The following is a 16746-nucleotide window of genomic DNA, read 5'->3' on the forward strand; positions in this document are numbered from 1 at the left end:
ATACAAAAGCCTGGATGAGTCGTGACTTATTGGCCGAGTGGCTTGTCGAGTTCGACCGCGACATGGCACGAAAAAACAGGAAGGTCCTGCTCGTGCTGGATAACTGTGCGGCGCACCATGTGCAGCCTTCCTTGAGTGCGGTGACAGTGCTCTTCTTGCTTCCCAATGCAACCTGCAAAATTCAGCCGTTGGATATGGGCATCATTCATGCGTTCAAGGTGTGCTACTGGCGGCGCGTCATCCAACGCTTGTTGATCGCGATTGATGCTGCTATGCTAGTTCGCATCAGTTTGCTTGCCGCTGTGGAGATGTTGAAAGTGGCGTGGATGGAACTCGCCGCGGAGTGCATAGCAAATTGCTTCCGCAAGGCGGGTTTTATGGGCCCAGGCACCGAGGACGCCATAGATCACCCACCGGAAGGCCGGTCGCACGAGGACTTGTGGCAACGCGTCGTTGACACGCAGCTGGCCGGACTTGACGTTGCCTGGGACGATTTCGTTTCTGCTGGTGACGACGCCGACATTGCAGAGCCATGCACTGACGAAGCTATTGTGCGTGAAGTGCGAGCCCTTCGTGACTGCCCAGAGACCAACGAGGACGATGACAAGGATGCTGCTGTACCGCCGGTTGCTGTGAACGCTTCAACCGCGATCGGTTACATCGCGTCGCTTAAGGAACTTGTGTGCAGCAGAGACCTTGGCGATGAACATATTACCGGGCTGGAAAAATTAGAAACGGCAGTGATGCCATCAGCTTTGAAGAAGCAGACATGCATCACGGACTTTTTTCAAAAATAAAGTTAACTTTCGTCTCGCTTGCTCTTTTGCCCGTATTATAGGTGGTCCACTTACTACGAACGTTGGATACAACGAACAAATGCCGCGTGACGATCAAGTTCGTTATAAGTGGGCCGGACTGTACAAATGACATTAAATAAACTGGCGACTTGGGCAGACAGAAATAAATCTAAATTTTCCCCTCAAAAGACATTAGCCCTCAAATGGGGCATCTCTTAAAGCAGACGTTTGTGTGCACTGTGCGACACCACAGACCCCGAGCATCCACGCTTAGCCGTGGAGAAAAGGGGATCCTGGTGGTCGAGCCGAGGCCGAGTGTTTTGACTAAGTTTAAGGCCCCTCGGTAACACACCACTTTGGCCCACGTTTTCCATAGATGGCACCTCTGGGCTGACCCACCTAAGGCTCCTCCATTTTTTAAAGGTAGCGACAGGTCTTGATCCAGCCGCCCCTCCCTCCGATAGGGCGGTTGGCTGCACATGACCTCTTCGCCGCCAAGCTCCGCCCAAAGGGTCCAGCGGTGCTCGCTGCGCCGCTGAAATGCACGGCGATCTGCGCTTGCCAGCGAGATATTGGCCGATTAGTTAAGCAAAAAGTATTTCACATGCCTCTATTGCATTTTTAGGAGTGTATGGGCAGTACTTAGTGCTTAAGCGGACGCAAGAGTTACATCTCTGAACTCAAATTTGGAAGCACACGCGTGACATGCGGCTGCGCCGAGCTGTCGTGCTTTCGTCTGCCGGAACCACGTGGAAGACATGACAAAGTCATTTTCCATTCCTTGTGGTGACGATAATTGCAACAGAAGGAAGCTGTGGCCTCATGAGATAGGGCGTGAGATTTTCATGGCCACGGAAAACGCCCGTTTATGCGTTAAAAAGCCTGCTTAAAAAGCCGCTCGCTTGCCCGGGATGATCTTTGTTTGGGCATATGCTATTTCATGAGCAAAATATCAAGAACGCTATGACTATGTCGCTATTACTTGTACTGTGGATGCCTAGGGAAAAGTCACTGCCGTGTCGCGCCCCCTTACGTTCCCCGAACAGATCAGGACTGCAATATTACGCGTGGAATCAATGGTGTCAAAATGCTCAGAATGAAAGTGCAATGCTTGATAATGCTTGTTATGAAAATTTAGACCATGCATTGATCAGTTCATTGATATAAATGAAAAATGAAACATTGGAAAAACAGGAGGGTGCAAATGTGTCAAAATGATCGAAATAAAAAGTCAATATTTGCCTATGCTAAATATCAGTGTATAAAAATTAAAAAACAAAAACAATGACTTGTACCATAAAATGTGTAAAATCAACCGTGTGTGTGTGTGTGAAACGCAATTGAGCCATTTAACGGAGGAGTTTCGCGGCGTTGCATCGAAGTTCCGCTGAACGCGCACAGGGACTCGTCAAGTTTCAAGAGGTGGCATCCAAGCTTACTGGTGACATTATTGCCCGGCAGGCTAAGGAAAACGATATAAAGCAAATTAAGAATATAAAAGTGAGAAAACGTTATCCGTGAGCTTTGTATCGCATCATACCCGATTTTTTTTTTGTAGTTGTTGGAAGATATACTTGCGTTGGTAATGTACAGCTGCAGAGAAACCGACTTTTCTCCTGACTGACTTCTCCAAAATAAATGTATTGGAATACTGTGTAAACGAAATAAACTCAAGCCAAAATGTGTTTAAAACTGAGTATACCCAAACGGTTACAAACACAATGATCGCCATATTACATTAGAGTTCTGTGCGCAACGACATTCCCAAAAGTTGCAGAAAACTCGCAGTCTTACTTATTTTTTAGTAAAGAAACGAGCCCAATAAGTTTACTAAAATATCGTTTCTACTTCAGGTTTGCTACTAATTTCAAAGCATAATAATGAACAGTTTTCTAACCGCTGTACTGATGAGAATGGTTCAGTAGAATAGGCTGGCTTGTTTAACGCCCTCGTTTTTGTTTTTTTTGGCGTTTATGCTGCACACGCGTATTGAAGTTATTATTCCTGTCTTTTGAAGCTTCTTGAGCAGGATAGGACACAAATCTGTTGAATTAACCGGTTTATGTGTCCACCGAGCGCGGCTTCATGAGGCTGCTAGCGCTGTCCCCTGGACCCCTCGAGAGGGCGCTTGAGTAGTTGTCGCTACCTTTAAAAAATGGAGGAGCCTTAGACCCACCTGGGGGAAATCGGCAGTCGCCTTTTCCTATTCTCCCCTCCATCGTTTACTTTCCTATCCTCTTTCTCACAATTCTCCTGTCTTCTCCCCTCTTCAGGCTAACCACCCTGCGTTACGCCATATTCGGTTATATTCAGGGTGTACGGCTGGCTTGGGCAGGACTGCCTTGCAAGTTGCTGTCATGTCTCCTCGTTGGGCTCCGTGGTAGGTGGCCACCATGGTCGAATATATTTTTTTCTATGGCTCCTTTATTTTCTAAGCATGATCGTCCTCTAAAACGAGGGTAGACCTATGTGACAGCGGAGTTTTACCCCAAGACAAAAGAAGTATTTCTGAAATACCACATTGTTCACAGCGACCAGCCAGAAAAGCCTGCTGGGAAAATTTCTCCATTCATTGCTGCCAAGTGCCTCAAAGAAGTCATAGGCCTCTGTTACAAGGCCATGAAACTGGCTAGCGGTGACTTGCTCCTGAGCTGAATGACAAAAATCAAGTATCCAAACTTCCAAACATAAAGTCATTAGGGGACATTCAAGTATCCATCACACCTTATAGGTCACTCAATAGGTCCGCGGTGTGATCTCAGAAATTGATTTCATGGAACTCGCTAAAGAAATGCAGGATGGACGTGCCGACCAAAACGTGATAAAAGTCAAGAGGATCAAAATAAGAAAAGACAACAAAGAGATACCAACCAAGCATCTTGTCCTGACATTTCAGTAGGATGAATCCCAAACCTGTGCGAAATGCTCTTCAAAGGAGAAAGTATGCTGCGCTAATGGCGGAGGGGAGCACCAAGCCTACTCTAGATTCTGCTCATCATGGAAGAAACACAAAATATCTCTTTTCAAGAAGCCTCAATAATAGACAACACACCCTGCGGAGCTGTCCTCGCCCAAGGTGGAAGCAGCTGCCCCTTCCAAGCAGACCACGCAAGGTCTAATGCATGCAGCATCTCTGTCGTCGCAGCAGAACTCTTTAGTTCTTCCCTTTGGTACACAAAGATGGTATTCCTAATTCATTGAAATTGCAGAATAAATTAACTCCTGTAGCCCTGTGCTTGCAGGAAGCAAATTTAGGCCCAAAGCATACAATGTCTTTTGCCACGAGCAGACAGACAGGCTCTCAGGAGGTGTAGCTATCATTGTTCACAGAGGCAACCAGATTTGAAGCTGTAGCAGCCACCCTCCATTAAAGTATGCTCTACAACCACACTTGAAAATAACTTTACCTTTTAATCCAACTACCACAGCCACGCTTGGTAGTTGGGGATTCACACATTCTATTTTTTGGAGAAGCAAAAAAAAAATGGACTGCAGAGGTGAAATTCTTATTCTTTCCTATAATGTTTGTTTGCTCAACTCCGGTAAACCCACATAGTGCTCTGCATCGTCTGGCAAAATGAGCTGTCTTTAGCAAATTTACATGGGATGTTTTAGATAACCCATCACTATCATCACCTGCAATCATTCAGATGAAACCGCAGCGTTGGAAGTTGTATTTAGTAGATCGGGCAACTTTAAGAAAAAGCTAGATTGCACGAAATATGTTCAGAAACTCTTAATCTTGATGAACGAGAAATTCACAGATTGCCATTCCTCAGTGTTCCAGAATAGTGCAGTACAACCACAAAGTTTAGTGTAATAAAGAATGCAGGGAAGCAGAAAAGATGCAAAATAATGCTTTGGGAATTTTCAGGAGGCACCCAACGTGTGGCAACCTAATAAACTTTTAAAAGGCAAGGGCAAAAACACTGCACATCCAACGAAATGCCAAAAAAAAGCTCATGGAAGAGTGCTTAAGTGCATAAAAAAAAAATGTAAGAGCAGGTGCAGAAATCCATCATTTACTATTCCTTTATTAACACCACCTGGTATTCAAACAACTCTAGAGGAACAAGGAAACATATTAGGTGAACTGTAGTGATGCAGTGGTCCCAAGGATGCGGGATCGAATTCTGGCCACTTTTCGATAGAGGTGAAAGCGCCTGTGTGCTGTGCGATGTCCGTGCACGTTAAAGAACTCTAGGTGGTCGAAACTTCCGGAGCCCTCCACCACGGCGTCTCTCATAGCCTGAGCCACTTTCGGGACGTTAGAGCCCACAAACCGAACCAAACCATATTAGGCAAACATTTTGCAGCAGTTTTTAGTTGTTCGCACTACACACAGTCATTTTTAAAATACAAAAACATCTCTGAAAAAACACAGGCTTCCAACAACTGACAGCACAAACGAACCTTACAACAAGCAAATTACTATCCATGAAATCAGTAGAGCAATGTCTTCTGGCAACAAAACTGCTCCAGGGCAGTCAGAATACACTATGAAATGCTGGCCCGTCTTTCTGACTCTGCTTTTTCAAAATTTTCACGTTGGGAAAGATATCTGAAGCTTGGAAAACAGCTGTTATAGTTCCATTCCTTAAACCCGGAAAGCCACCAGCTTCCCCTAGTAGCTACAGGGCCATAGCCCGGATCTTTTGAACATTAGATTACCCTTTATTTTAGAATCATGCAAACTTCTGGACATTCATTAGTGCAGTTTTAAAAAAGCATTCTGAACGAAAGAGCATCTTCTTAGGCTTGAAAAGGTTGTCCGAGAGGCATTTATATATAAGCAACATTGTCTTGGACATGCAGAAAGCGTATGACACAGCCTGGAGGTTCGGCATTCTGCGTGACCTAGCAGATCTAGGTATCCGTGGCAGAATGTTAAACTGCTGAAAAACTGCCTGTCATTAAGGTACGTTTGGACCCTTTCGAGCAGCTTTATTCAAGGGAATTGATTTCCCCAAGGGTGTATTTTAAGTACTACTCTGTTTGTTGTAAAAATAAATTCAATAGCCAGAGAAATTCCGAAATCAATTACATACTCACTTTATGTTGATGATCTCTAGATTGCGTGCACATCCTTTAACATATAGACATGTGAGCGACAAGTACAGTTAATCATAAATAGACTAGCTACTTGAGCAGATAAAAATGGCTTTCAGTTTTCTCCACATAAATGAGTCGCTGTCCTGTTCTCGCTAAAACGAGTCTTGCATACCGCCTCAAATCTACACTTAATGAAAACCGTACTACAGTACAATCTTGTTGCAAGAGACATGGTTACAAGAGACACTCGATTATAAGAGACACATGAAAATGGTTTGGTTGGTTGTCCTATGTTTGCCATGTTAACAACATTGCATAAAAAAAGACATGTTTACAAGAGACACTCGGTTACTAAGGATAACTTTTGCAGGTCCCTAAGGTAACTTCTTTACTATTTAGAAGAGACACAATTAACCCAGGTATGCTCATGCAACACAGCTGACTCGTACGAACTCGTATGTGTGGCAGTTTAGATTTCCTTGTCTAAATTCTGTTCCATCAATATGTCGGGAACCAAGAAGGAGTGCCTCCTTTTGACTGGGCAGTCAAAATGTCCCCATAGTTTCAGTAACTAGGACTGTAGTGCGTGTGGCTGGACGGGCCTGTGAGAGACCCATTCCTACATTGTGCGGTTTTTATGGTATGCCTTGTGTGTGACAAAATGCCTATTTTTGTATTCATTCGTCTGTGTGAAGCACTAGCTGATTCTGTGTATTGATGGCTGTATGGTTTTACAGGATAGCTGTGGTTGCAAAGCATTTCACGGGCCAGACGGATTCAGTAGAGAAGTGGTACGGCACATTGTACAAGCTGGATCGTATTCCGGAAGTGGTCATGCAGGTAAGCAGTCATTATTGAGCACTCATTGAGAAGCTATTATTGATGCTGAGTTCCTGCCTGAGGTGCTTTTCAAAGGTCCTTCATCTGCAACAGATTTTGTTGTCTTGCACTTTCTGCTGATGGAAGGATTTTGAGGAATAAAGGCCGCTAAGTTACTTAGGCTTTAAAATTTGGCTACCTCGGCTTGCTCTTTCTAGTGCTGTTAGTTTTGTGGCTTTTAAACACAAAATGTGCTCTCTCAAGTGCTTATTAATTTGTTTTTCTGCACAAGTTACTTGTAAATATTTATTCAGAGACATCTTAGTTATTGTCACATTCATTATAAACAGGTGTGGCGGGACCCTGGTGTCAATGAGAACCTTAAGTTGCCACCTCGCAATGAGTTCATTCCAGGCAACTTTGACCAGTGTCCACGTGAGCCAGAGGTAAAGTACATTGCTTTGCATGATTGCTTTGGTTTGTATCTAGATTTAATAAGCAGAATACTAATGTTTAACTTTACTCATGCATTTTTGGTTGGGATGAGCCTTATTCTCTGTTACCTCAAAAAGTGCATTTTGTTTGAATAGCCAACGTGTGTTAAAGGTCAATTTTTTATCCACTGTTTTTGTAAAGGTTGCAAACGATGCTTGCTGATCTGTTTGCACTGGAGAGGCATGGGTTAGGTCTTTTGTGCAAGAAAAATGACAAAAAAAATGGATTTTCTGGTAACGGTATTTTTGGGTTATTAATATGCTAGTTGAGCAGTTCTTCCAAAAGCCAGTACTCTCTGCATAGATCGTCACGCGAGCAGAATTTGCACAGTTGTAGACAATAAAAAAGCGCATTTTTCATTGCACGGAGCCGCCGTTCTAACATACCGGCCTTGTTGGGCTCGTATGAAAGAGTGCTCTCCAGGCTTCCGCCACTGCTGCTTGCCTGCCCTCAGTGACCAACCACAAAAAAGGTCATCAGCTTTCCCAGGATGCTATTTTGACTTAGGTCATCAGCTCCTTCAAACGGAGTTACGTACCACTGATTTGGCTAGCGTACCACATGGCTACGTACCACATGGTAGGGCTAGCGTCGACTGGCAGCCATAAAACCTAAGATTGAATAAACATGTGGTTGTCTATATGAGCCTTAGCAACAAATGCATAACTGGGCTTAGCTAAGCCAACTTTCTTAGACTGTGCTCCGAAGTGGGTCCTAACAATCGCCTGTCCGGCGTGAGTTGATCGTAAAGCGACCGCAGCGCCCCTCTCCCCTGCTGCGGTAGATGGGTGAGGCCATAGAGCTAAAATTGCTAAAATACACAGGCGGAAATTTTAAAATACTACTAACCCTATTCTTTTAGCAATGCAACGAATAATAAAATTGCGCTAGCGTTTTTAAATACGCTTTTGTACGCATATGACAGCCACCGCGTCTACTGACGCGTCTGAAGCAAGGAGGTTGCATGCTTGAGATACGTCTGCAAACGCGGTGGCGTTTCATGCGCGCAAAGATGTGTTTGAAAAATGCAGGCACAGTTTTATTTTCCATTGCATTTCTTAAGAGAAAGGGTGGGTAACATTTTAAAATTTTCACCTCTGTGTTAGCTCCATGGTCTCAGCCATCTACCGCAGCGGGGGAGAGGAGCGCTGCTGTCGCTTTGCGATCAACTTGCGCCAGATCGGCTATCATTTTGGCTCACTTGGTCTGTATCTAAGAATGTTGGCTGCAGCCGTATTTTTGTTGAAACGTGTTGAAGGTGGAAATTGATGTGGTACCATGCACCAGAGGTTTAGCGAAAAAAGTGAAAATGTCTTTCATCACCTGGGATGTGAAGTAGGCCTAATGAAAAGAAATGATGAAAAGTGGACATACAAGAGTCAGGCACTGCACGTGCAAGGCTGTTTGCCATGAACATTCTTGCTGCATGAGGTGTACAAACTACAAGGCAAACTGTGCTGGATGGGGATCAACATTTCACATCGTGGCCTGCAAAGCTATCTAAAATGGTCATTTCTGTGTCTTTTGATGGCAGCCTGCATTGGTGTCTCGGTGCGAGTGTGGAGAGTTTGGCAAACAAATATCTGCACAAGAGCTTTCACCGTGCTAGAAATATAGAAAAAGTGCATTGGGCATGTACCATCGTATTACATCAAATGACGCTGCTGCGGGAGAGCCCAAGCACAAATACAATTTGCCGCTTGTCAGATACAAAGCGTGAGCAACGCAGAACACTAATAATAAGAGCTTGCACTCAAATGGTTTGGTTTGTGGGGTTTAACGTCCTGTTATTGCTGAGTGAACATCAGAAGGATGGATGAACAGGTAGAGCAAGCGGATGAAAGCATGCTCCAGAACAAGCAGTCATGCCTGGTGCAGTTTGTTTTTCCTCTCTTTGGTCACCTGGCTATTTTAGTTTATTGATATCTCTGCATCTAGAACAGATAAACATACTTTCTTTACCTACATAAATTTTTCATGTTTCAAAGTTCATTGAAGTCTCAACTGGAGTGATGATATTCCAAGTGCTCTAAAATTTGTGTAAAATGGAAAAACTAGTTCTATTATTGCACTCTTTAATCATTGTACTGTACTGCTGTGTATTGGAAATGAATTATTACCGAGCCAATTTTTCCACATGAAGGTACTCATTGGTGAGTAATTAAGATTTATTATACTGACTTAGAGTTGCATATTTGAAACCAGCCCAAAAATAGTGGGTCCTTTCATAATGAAATCATCAAAAGCCCCAGTTTGGTAACGTTGGGCCTTTCACAAAACCAGTGCCGCTGTAGGCTTTTGACCGCTACCATGCACGAGCTCTGGCACGTGGGTTGCGGGCCTTCTTGGGTTTGCCTCTGGTTTTTATTAACCGCACTATATCTGGAGCATTTGTGAGCGTTGCATCTTCAATTCTGTTTTTCTTTATTTTTTACGTTTTGACCAATGTACACTAGTAAAAATGTTATGCGCAGGGCGAGCAACTGCCTGTGATGATTAAGGTAAGTCATTGGTAGCCATCTGGGGAGGAGCACTTGGACTTACAGCCTGCTGCCTTTCATGGTCACAGAATACAGATGGCACCCGGGTTTGGTTTGTGCAAGACCACACATACAACCTACCCAAAGCTGTGCTTCATTTCGAGTTCAAAAGGTATGGGAATGTAGCTTTATTTCTATTGGTCTACCTTTTCACTCCTCCTCATGCTCTCCTCATACGTATCTATATTCCGTATGCTATTATATATATATTATATATATATATATATATATAGCTATTATATATATCCTACAACAACTCCCTGCAGCATAGGTTATCTTCAGTAATTGTCACACTGCACAACAATTGCTTAAATCATCAAGAATTCAGGAAGAGCTCATCATTGACTTAAATAAGCTGCACACCTATGACCTGAGCACTTTGTGAAGGCCTCCTGCGTTATAGCCTCCCGCAAGGCCTCTCGCAGGCAAGCATGGAACTACTTGAAGCCATGCAGGCCAAAGCTTTGAGAGTGTGCCTTGGTCTTCTAAAGAGCACCACCACAGTGGGTACTCTGGCGGAGAGCAGACTTGTAACCGTGCTGATACCATAGAAGCTGCTTCGTGCCCAGCTGCGTTTTGTTGCACGTGAACCTACCCACCCATCCATAGCATTCTCCCATCTACTGCCTGCGCAATATCAACGCGCAGTACCGTCATCTTTCCCACCATGGAGGTTTGCTTCATGGCAAATTTGGACAACTATACCTGGCATCAAAAGAAAAGCCCACACCCCAGGACCCGCACTTAAATACTTTGCCCTTGAGCACATCTGTGCATGCTACAGTCAACATTGCCACATCTATACTGATGGCTCTGTTACAGCTGCTTCTTCATCGGCGTGTGGATACCATCAGTGCACACCACAATCTCGACAACACTCAGTCACCGAACTTCAGCTGTGGCTACTGAGTTATTAGCTTTGAGAGAAGCTATTATATATATTCTACAACAACCCCCTGCAGCATAGGTTATCTTCAGTAATTGTCACACTGCACTACAATTGCTTAAATCATCAAGAATTCAGGAAGAGCTCATCATTGACTTAAATAAGCTGCACACCTATGACCTGAGTCACCGCATTGTGCTACAGTGGTTACCTGCTCACTGCGGTATCGCGGGCAATGACTGCGCCGACGCCGCTGCAAAAGTACTACCAGAAGACTCCTCCAATTCAATTCTCACTAAGAGATGCAGCAAGACTTGTAGCCACTGAATCATGGCGATCGCAATGCTCTCTGTGGTGTGACCCGAACCATCAATACTACACCGAATAGATCCCACTTGCGTTTTTCGAATTCCTCACAATTTGAACAGGTGTCATCGTAACTGTCTACACCGAATCCGCTTGAATGTCATACAGAAACTACTACTTACATAAAATAGGCATAGCCAGCAGCCCTCTTCCTGCTCTACATGTGATGTGTGTGAAATTCGAACATTTGGTAACCTCCTGTCAACGGTTTACTGCACACCGAAGGACAATGTGTAATAATTTAGGCTTAGCTAAAGACATAGCCTTGCGCCTTGAACATGTCCTGCGTCCTTGGTGCGACGGGTTGTTGGCTGTGCGAGCTACAGAGGCCTTATTAACTTTTCTCAAGGACACAGGGTTGATCGAGACCCTTTAAAACTCATCTGTGTGTGATTATGTGCGTGTGAAAACGTGCGACACTGATTCTTTTTTTTTTTTTCATTCATTTTCCCCTCTCACACTTTGTCACCCTCATTCCTCACCCCTCATCAGGATTAGCATGCTAGGCTCACCACCAGGCAGACATCTCCTGTTGCCATTAAAATATCTCTCTCTCTTTTCACATTTAGCTTTCTGGAATATGTTGCATATACATCTTTAACATAAATACAGTGGAAGGTCATAACTTGTAGAGTATAGAAAATTTCTCAAATCAAGTGGGGATGCACTTTTAATTGGTGGGGTTTGCATGCAGTTAGTGTATCGCATTGGCGCATGCTCGTGTTTCTGTTAAGCATATTGGTTGGAGTTGATGGAACTTTAGTGAGCATGAAGGCACGTCATGGAAGTACCTTATACATGAGAAAAAGCACTTTCCAGAATGATGGACACGATGCACCTCATTGATACTTGATGTGTTGTTTCAATACTGAAAGAAGCAGTTTTTTTTTCTTCTTTTTATTCGAGACATTTGCCACCAGCGTGGGAGAAGTAGGAGAAGGTTAGGAGAGGGAGTGTAAACTTGTCTTTTTAAAATTCCCACTAGTTAAACCGGTTATCTAGTATCCACTTGCAGTAGTCACATTCCCTTCTCACAAATGCCATACCTGGGCAGGTCCACAGCAGGTGTTTCGTATACGCCATGCGCAGCGCCTATAGGGGCGCCATTGAAAGCCGCATAGCGATGGGTGACGGAACCTGAGGCGAGCCTCATGCGTCAAGCGTGCCGTGGTGCGCGCGTGCGATCTGCTGTTTGTGCGCGTCTTGTGGGCACTTCCACGGTGACAGTGTGCGCAAGGGGATCGCCCTTTATAATAGTGGACATGTGTTCGATATCACGGCCGTCTGGAACTACATCACCTCCATATGCCTCAAGTGTCTGCTGCAGACAAGCGTCAACAAGGTTGCGTACGGAGTGGAGCTCATTTTGAGTGTCCCGCTTTCATTACAACGCCACGCTAATTCGTTCATTCCTTGACCTATGAACCAATGTTCTTTCTTTGCTTAATGGTACACGCTTGCTTCGTTTGCATGCAATATATTGCTACAGTAAACGAGGCAGCATCGTCGAAACTGCGAGCGGTTTCATACCGGTGCGACCGCAGGAAAAGTCAAGCGAGCTTGCCAACTAGCATTCTGAGTATCAGAAAATTAGCGCATATTGGGCTCCTGTGTCAATTGAGTTCAGATTTTTCTTGCTTGCGCTTTACCACTGCCTGTACAGCATGAATTTCACGTATTCCGTCGTCAAAAAGGCAGAGCGGGCAGATAATTTCATTGGGGAATGAGATATCAGGAGAGGCATTATCTGAAAAGCTGCAACACAGGTTAGCCAAGAGCATATTAGATTTAAATTTTATATCCTATTTTATTATTATAGTATCATCTTCATTTCATTTGTATCACCCTCGTGCCCAACTGCAGAATTACAGGGCGCTTTATTACAAGCTTAGAGCCCTTAGTCTGAATAGCAAGTGCAGCGATATGTTATGTTTTCGTAATCTTGCCAGACAACAGGAACCCTGGCTCTGGTCTTCAAAGTAATTGCATGGCAAGTTTCAAAATGCATATTGGCAAATATCTGTTCAATAACTCGCCGCAGTGGCTCAGGCTACTGAGGAGGATCGAATTATCGGGACCCAAGTCGACCACGCCGCCCGCGTTTAGGTGGAGGAGAAACGCAAAATGCAACTGTGTGCTGTGCGATGTCAATGCACGCTAAAGATCGTTTGGCTAAGCGTTTCACAAATCTAAAGCGTATTGTATCTTCCCGGCTAGCGGACGCGACCAAGTTTAAGCAAGAAGCGTTCACGGAAGGTGCAATGACAAGCAGAAAACACTGAAAAATAGTTATCACTCAGCCCTGCCATACGGCAAATTTATGCCTTTTTTCATCGAATGATGCTCGTTCAAAATTATATTTGTTTTCTGCTACATCAGAAAATATAATGACATTTGATGAAAATGACATTAGGTATCGAATGATTTTGAGGTACTCATCTGAATACGATCAACGAGGAAATGTGTCATGTCGACACCAGACACTCGATGAGAAGATACACCCAAAATAAACTACAAAAGTGCCACCTACATTAAATACTACTGTGCTCCTATAATTTTGCAGCTAGTCATCTATGTGAAATATGCTAAATAGCATCGTGAAAAACTGGCACCCATCGCTGCCAGCTAACTTGTAGTCACCACACTCAGCGCAGGCAGAACAGGTCGCTTCTGATGCTTGTTGGCGCCGAGCTGCTGACACAGCAGATTTATTTCGCCACCTTCAGAAAAGCATGCTCTGTTCATCTTAAATAATATGCGCCTAATTTGAGCAAGGAATCTAAAAAAATACCTTTACTGAGGAGTGCTGTTATGTAACGAGATTTCGGAAGAAGTGACAACAGCAATACAACCAAATTTCTGCGTTTAGCAGCTGCCGCCAGTGTGGCGCAGCTCATCCGATTTTGTTCTCTAGCTCCGCTGCTAAGGCGTCGCCGAAGTTACACCTTCCGTGTACTGTAAGACAATTTGTGAGACAATTGAACTAATAGTAAGGCAGTTTTATGAACAGGAAATTTACTATTTCCAAAGCACTTCCAGCTACGGCTTTTATGTGAAACCGTTTAGGCGTTTAGGCCTAGCGAAGACTAGGGCATAGCACACGGCCAGAGCGCCGTCGTCGGCCGCCTTCGCGGGCAGCGTCGTTGCGGTAAGTTCACGGCATCCGATGTAGCAAGCGTTACGAATTAGCGGTATTCTTTCTTGATGAGGCTAAGCTCGAGCATTTTTAGACGGGCCTTAATACGGCGAGTGAACTATTTGGCGAAAATGTAGGGCGATAAACGAAGGTTTTATAAGATCGCCGTCGGACAGTACACTAGATACTGCCTATTTTACGTGTTGCTCTTGGCACTTGATTTAGTGCGGAAAGTGTACGTTGTTGAAACTCGTACGCGTTTCGCAGTCGAGCGCAGATGTGCGCACCTTCCGTATCATTTCGCAAACAAATGCCGCCTACACAGCCGCTAACTTCGTATTTGGTAGTCCTAATCAAAAGGTTGGTTACAAGGTATGCAAGACATGAAGGTCAATTTAAAGGCTGCTTTCGTTTACAGCGCCTTCATCTTCGCAACATATTGAAAGCACTCCAATATTTGCATATCAATCACAGTTACCACAATTTGGAAATGGCATTAGTTTTGGTCCTGTAGCAGCGCGTCGATAAAATGACATTAACCTGAACAGATGTCATTCGGTGCGATGCTTGCGCTCTGCGTCGAAAAACCGTGATTCACGGCCCCCGTCGTTCTCGTGAAGCGTCACTGAAATTTATACAAACATGTTCCTGACAAGGTTTTATGTGTGATCGAAAAACCAACTACGCAGCAATTCTTCCCGGATATTGCTAAAGGTTGACAGCAGCGTTATATCTGTTAAACTGCGATCAAAGACGAAAACACGACGCGCGCACATAGACGCCGACACGAACAGCGCCCGACCGAGCCCGCCTACGCTTTGCGGCTTTGGCGACAGGGGGCGTTGTTGGCGTTTTGCGCATCGTGTATTGCACAGTTGCAGTGAAGCACCTCACTAAAAGCCGTTCATTATGCCACCGATGACGCACTGAAGAGGTCAGAACCGCTACTGTGGCTCCTCTTCCCAAGTTAGATTACGGCGGAGATAGTACGAAAACGGAGGAATTGGAGCATGTGTTCGCTGGCGCAAAGCTTCTTTCTCCAAAATATGGGGCAGGAACAGATCTAGGGGAAGAGGGAAAGGTGGCAGGATATCTGATGTGTCAATGTGTGTCATTGTATCCACATGGACATTACGAAAGTCGTGAGCATGGCCGTGAATCCAATGATTATGCACAGGAAAGGGGTATATTTTGCAGTGCTAGTGAATGGATTGCATAATTTGAAATGTGTGCTGAACAGCTTAATGGGGGGTGCGAGTCTTAGAACGGCCAAAAATATATTTAAAAAAATTTGTTTTGAGAAAAATGCACTTTCAAAATGTTTGTACTTCTGAGCACCTTCCCTCAAAATATTGTCACGTGGTGGTGACAAGGTCGTAGGCACCAAAAGAGAAGACTGGTGTAATCGCACTGAAAACTCTTTATTGGGCTGACTTGCATCCGCAAAAGAACTTAACAACTCTGCGGCGGAGATAGCAACCAATGTGCTCTCTGGTCGTCAAACTGAGAATGCCGTCACACTGACAAACGCTCAATTTAAAGGCGTTCCGGACATCGCATCGCTTGCTCGCTGTGCGGACTTCGTTGTGCCGGTATACCAAACTTTTCACGAAAGCGGATATGACGAGGATGCACCGAACCTTTTTCTAAAGCATTGGCTGAGAGTAACGGCGATGCGGGACTTCCGCCACTCTATCGTTTTACGAATGCTGCTATGGCAAGCCTCCGGCCGTCCCTGCCGCTCACGCTGAACATGGATAACCGTGATCAGCCACCGACGTCTGTGCTGTGTTGATCGTCGCATCATCGCAATTCGCTTGTGTGGCGTGGGGACATTTCAAGTCATCGGATAAGTGGACAACCTTTTGGAGCCTACCGAGTGCAGAGTTGAGACGCGATTTGACCGTTAATGGTGAGCTCGCCCGCGACCGGACTCTAGAGTCGAGCGGTGGTGGTGCATTCTCTGTGGCTCGCCTTGCGCGCTTCCGCAGACGGCGGCGAACTTGTGGGGAAACAGCGTGTTGCATGCAGTAAGCTGGGGGGCACCGGAGGCGCAGTGGGACTGTGCGGACATCTGTGCTGCAGCCAGTGCATCAATGGCTTCCTCGTCGCCCGTGGGTACGTAGTACGTTGTCGGACACGCGGCGCTGTCGAGGGAGCGTGTTGGTGTGCTCGTCCTACAAAGGGATATTCGCGGCCGACGAAGGGCATGGCTTTTCAAGCATGTTTTCAATTAGGACTCCCAAGTTGTTTGGAAACCGCACGCGGCATTTGCTTCTGGAGAGTCGAATTCAGGGTGTATGAATGAGCTGCAACGCGCTGCGAAACAGCACGCGTGTTTTCGCTGCTCGCCCCCAAGCCGTCTGAGCCCTATGAAGGAGCCATGCTCGTAGGAGTTGGCGGCTTTTACTTTTTTTTTCTTGCATTATATTTTGATGTCTGTCAAAGCTCGGCAATAAAAAAAGAACTTTGTCATAGCCTGGCAATAACAAAAATCTGTCAAAGCCTGGCAATAACAAAAAGGCCAAGCGTAGATCTCACACCCAAAAAAACAAAGTGAAGTATTCACACCATTTCTCGAAGCCTACGTCATGCTCTGCGTACACTCTACATCACCAGCAGCGGCTGTTGCCAGATGCAAAAGCATTTTCGGCC

General features: G+C 45.0%; 1 protein-coding gene across 1 annotated transcript in view; it reads left to right on the top strand.

Moving 5' to 3' along the window:
* The window catches only part of Ide (Insulin degrading metalloproteinase), a 192390-nt gene that overhangs the window by 57510 nt on the left and 118134 nt on the right, over positions 1 to 16746 (top strand). Inside the window, exons 13-16 of the mRNA XM_084591631.1 lie at positions 6587 to 6689; positions 7019 to 7114; positions 9638 to 9664; positions 9733 to 9815. Of these exons, the coding sequence (XP_084447757.1) occupies positions 6587 to 6689; positions 7019 to 7114; positions 9638 to 9664; positions 9733 to 9815 (309 nt within the window). The remainder of the gene's footprint in view (positions 1 to 6586; positions 6690 to 7018; positions 7115 to 9637; positions 9665 to 9732; positions 9816 to 16746) is intronic.

Source organism: Amblyomma maculatum, chromosome 1 (assembly GCF_055883805.1).
Source record: "Amblyomma maculatum isolate TAMU_Amacu chromosome 1, ASM5588380v1, whole genome shotgun sequence".
In the NCBI taxonomy this organism is placed as follows: Eukaryota; Metazoa; Arthropoda; class Arachnida; order Ixodida; family Ixodidae; genus Amblyomma; species Amblyomma maculatum.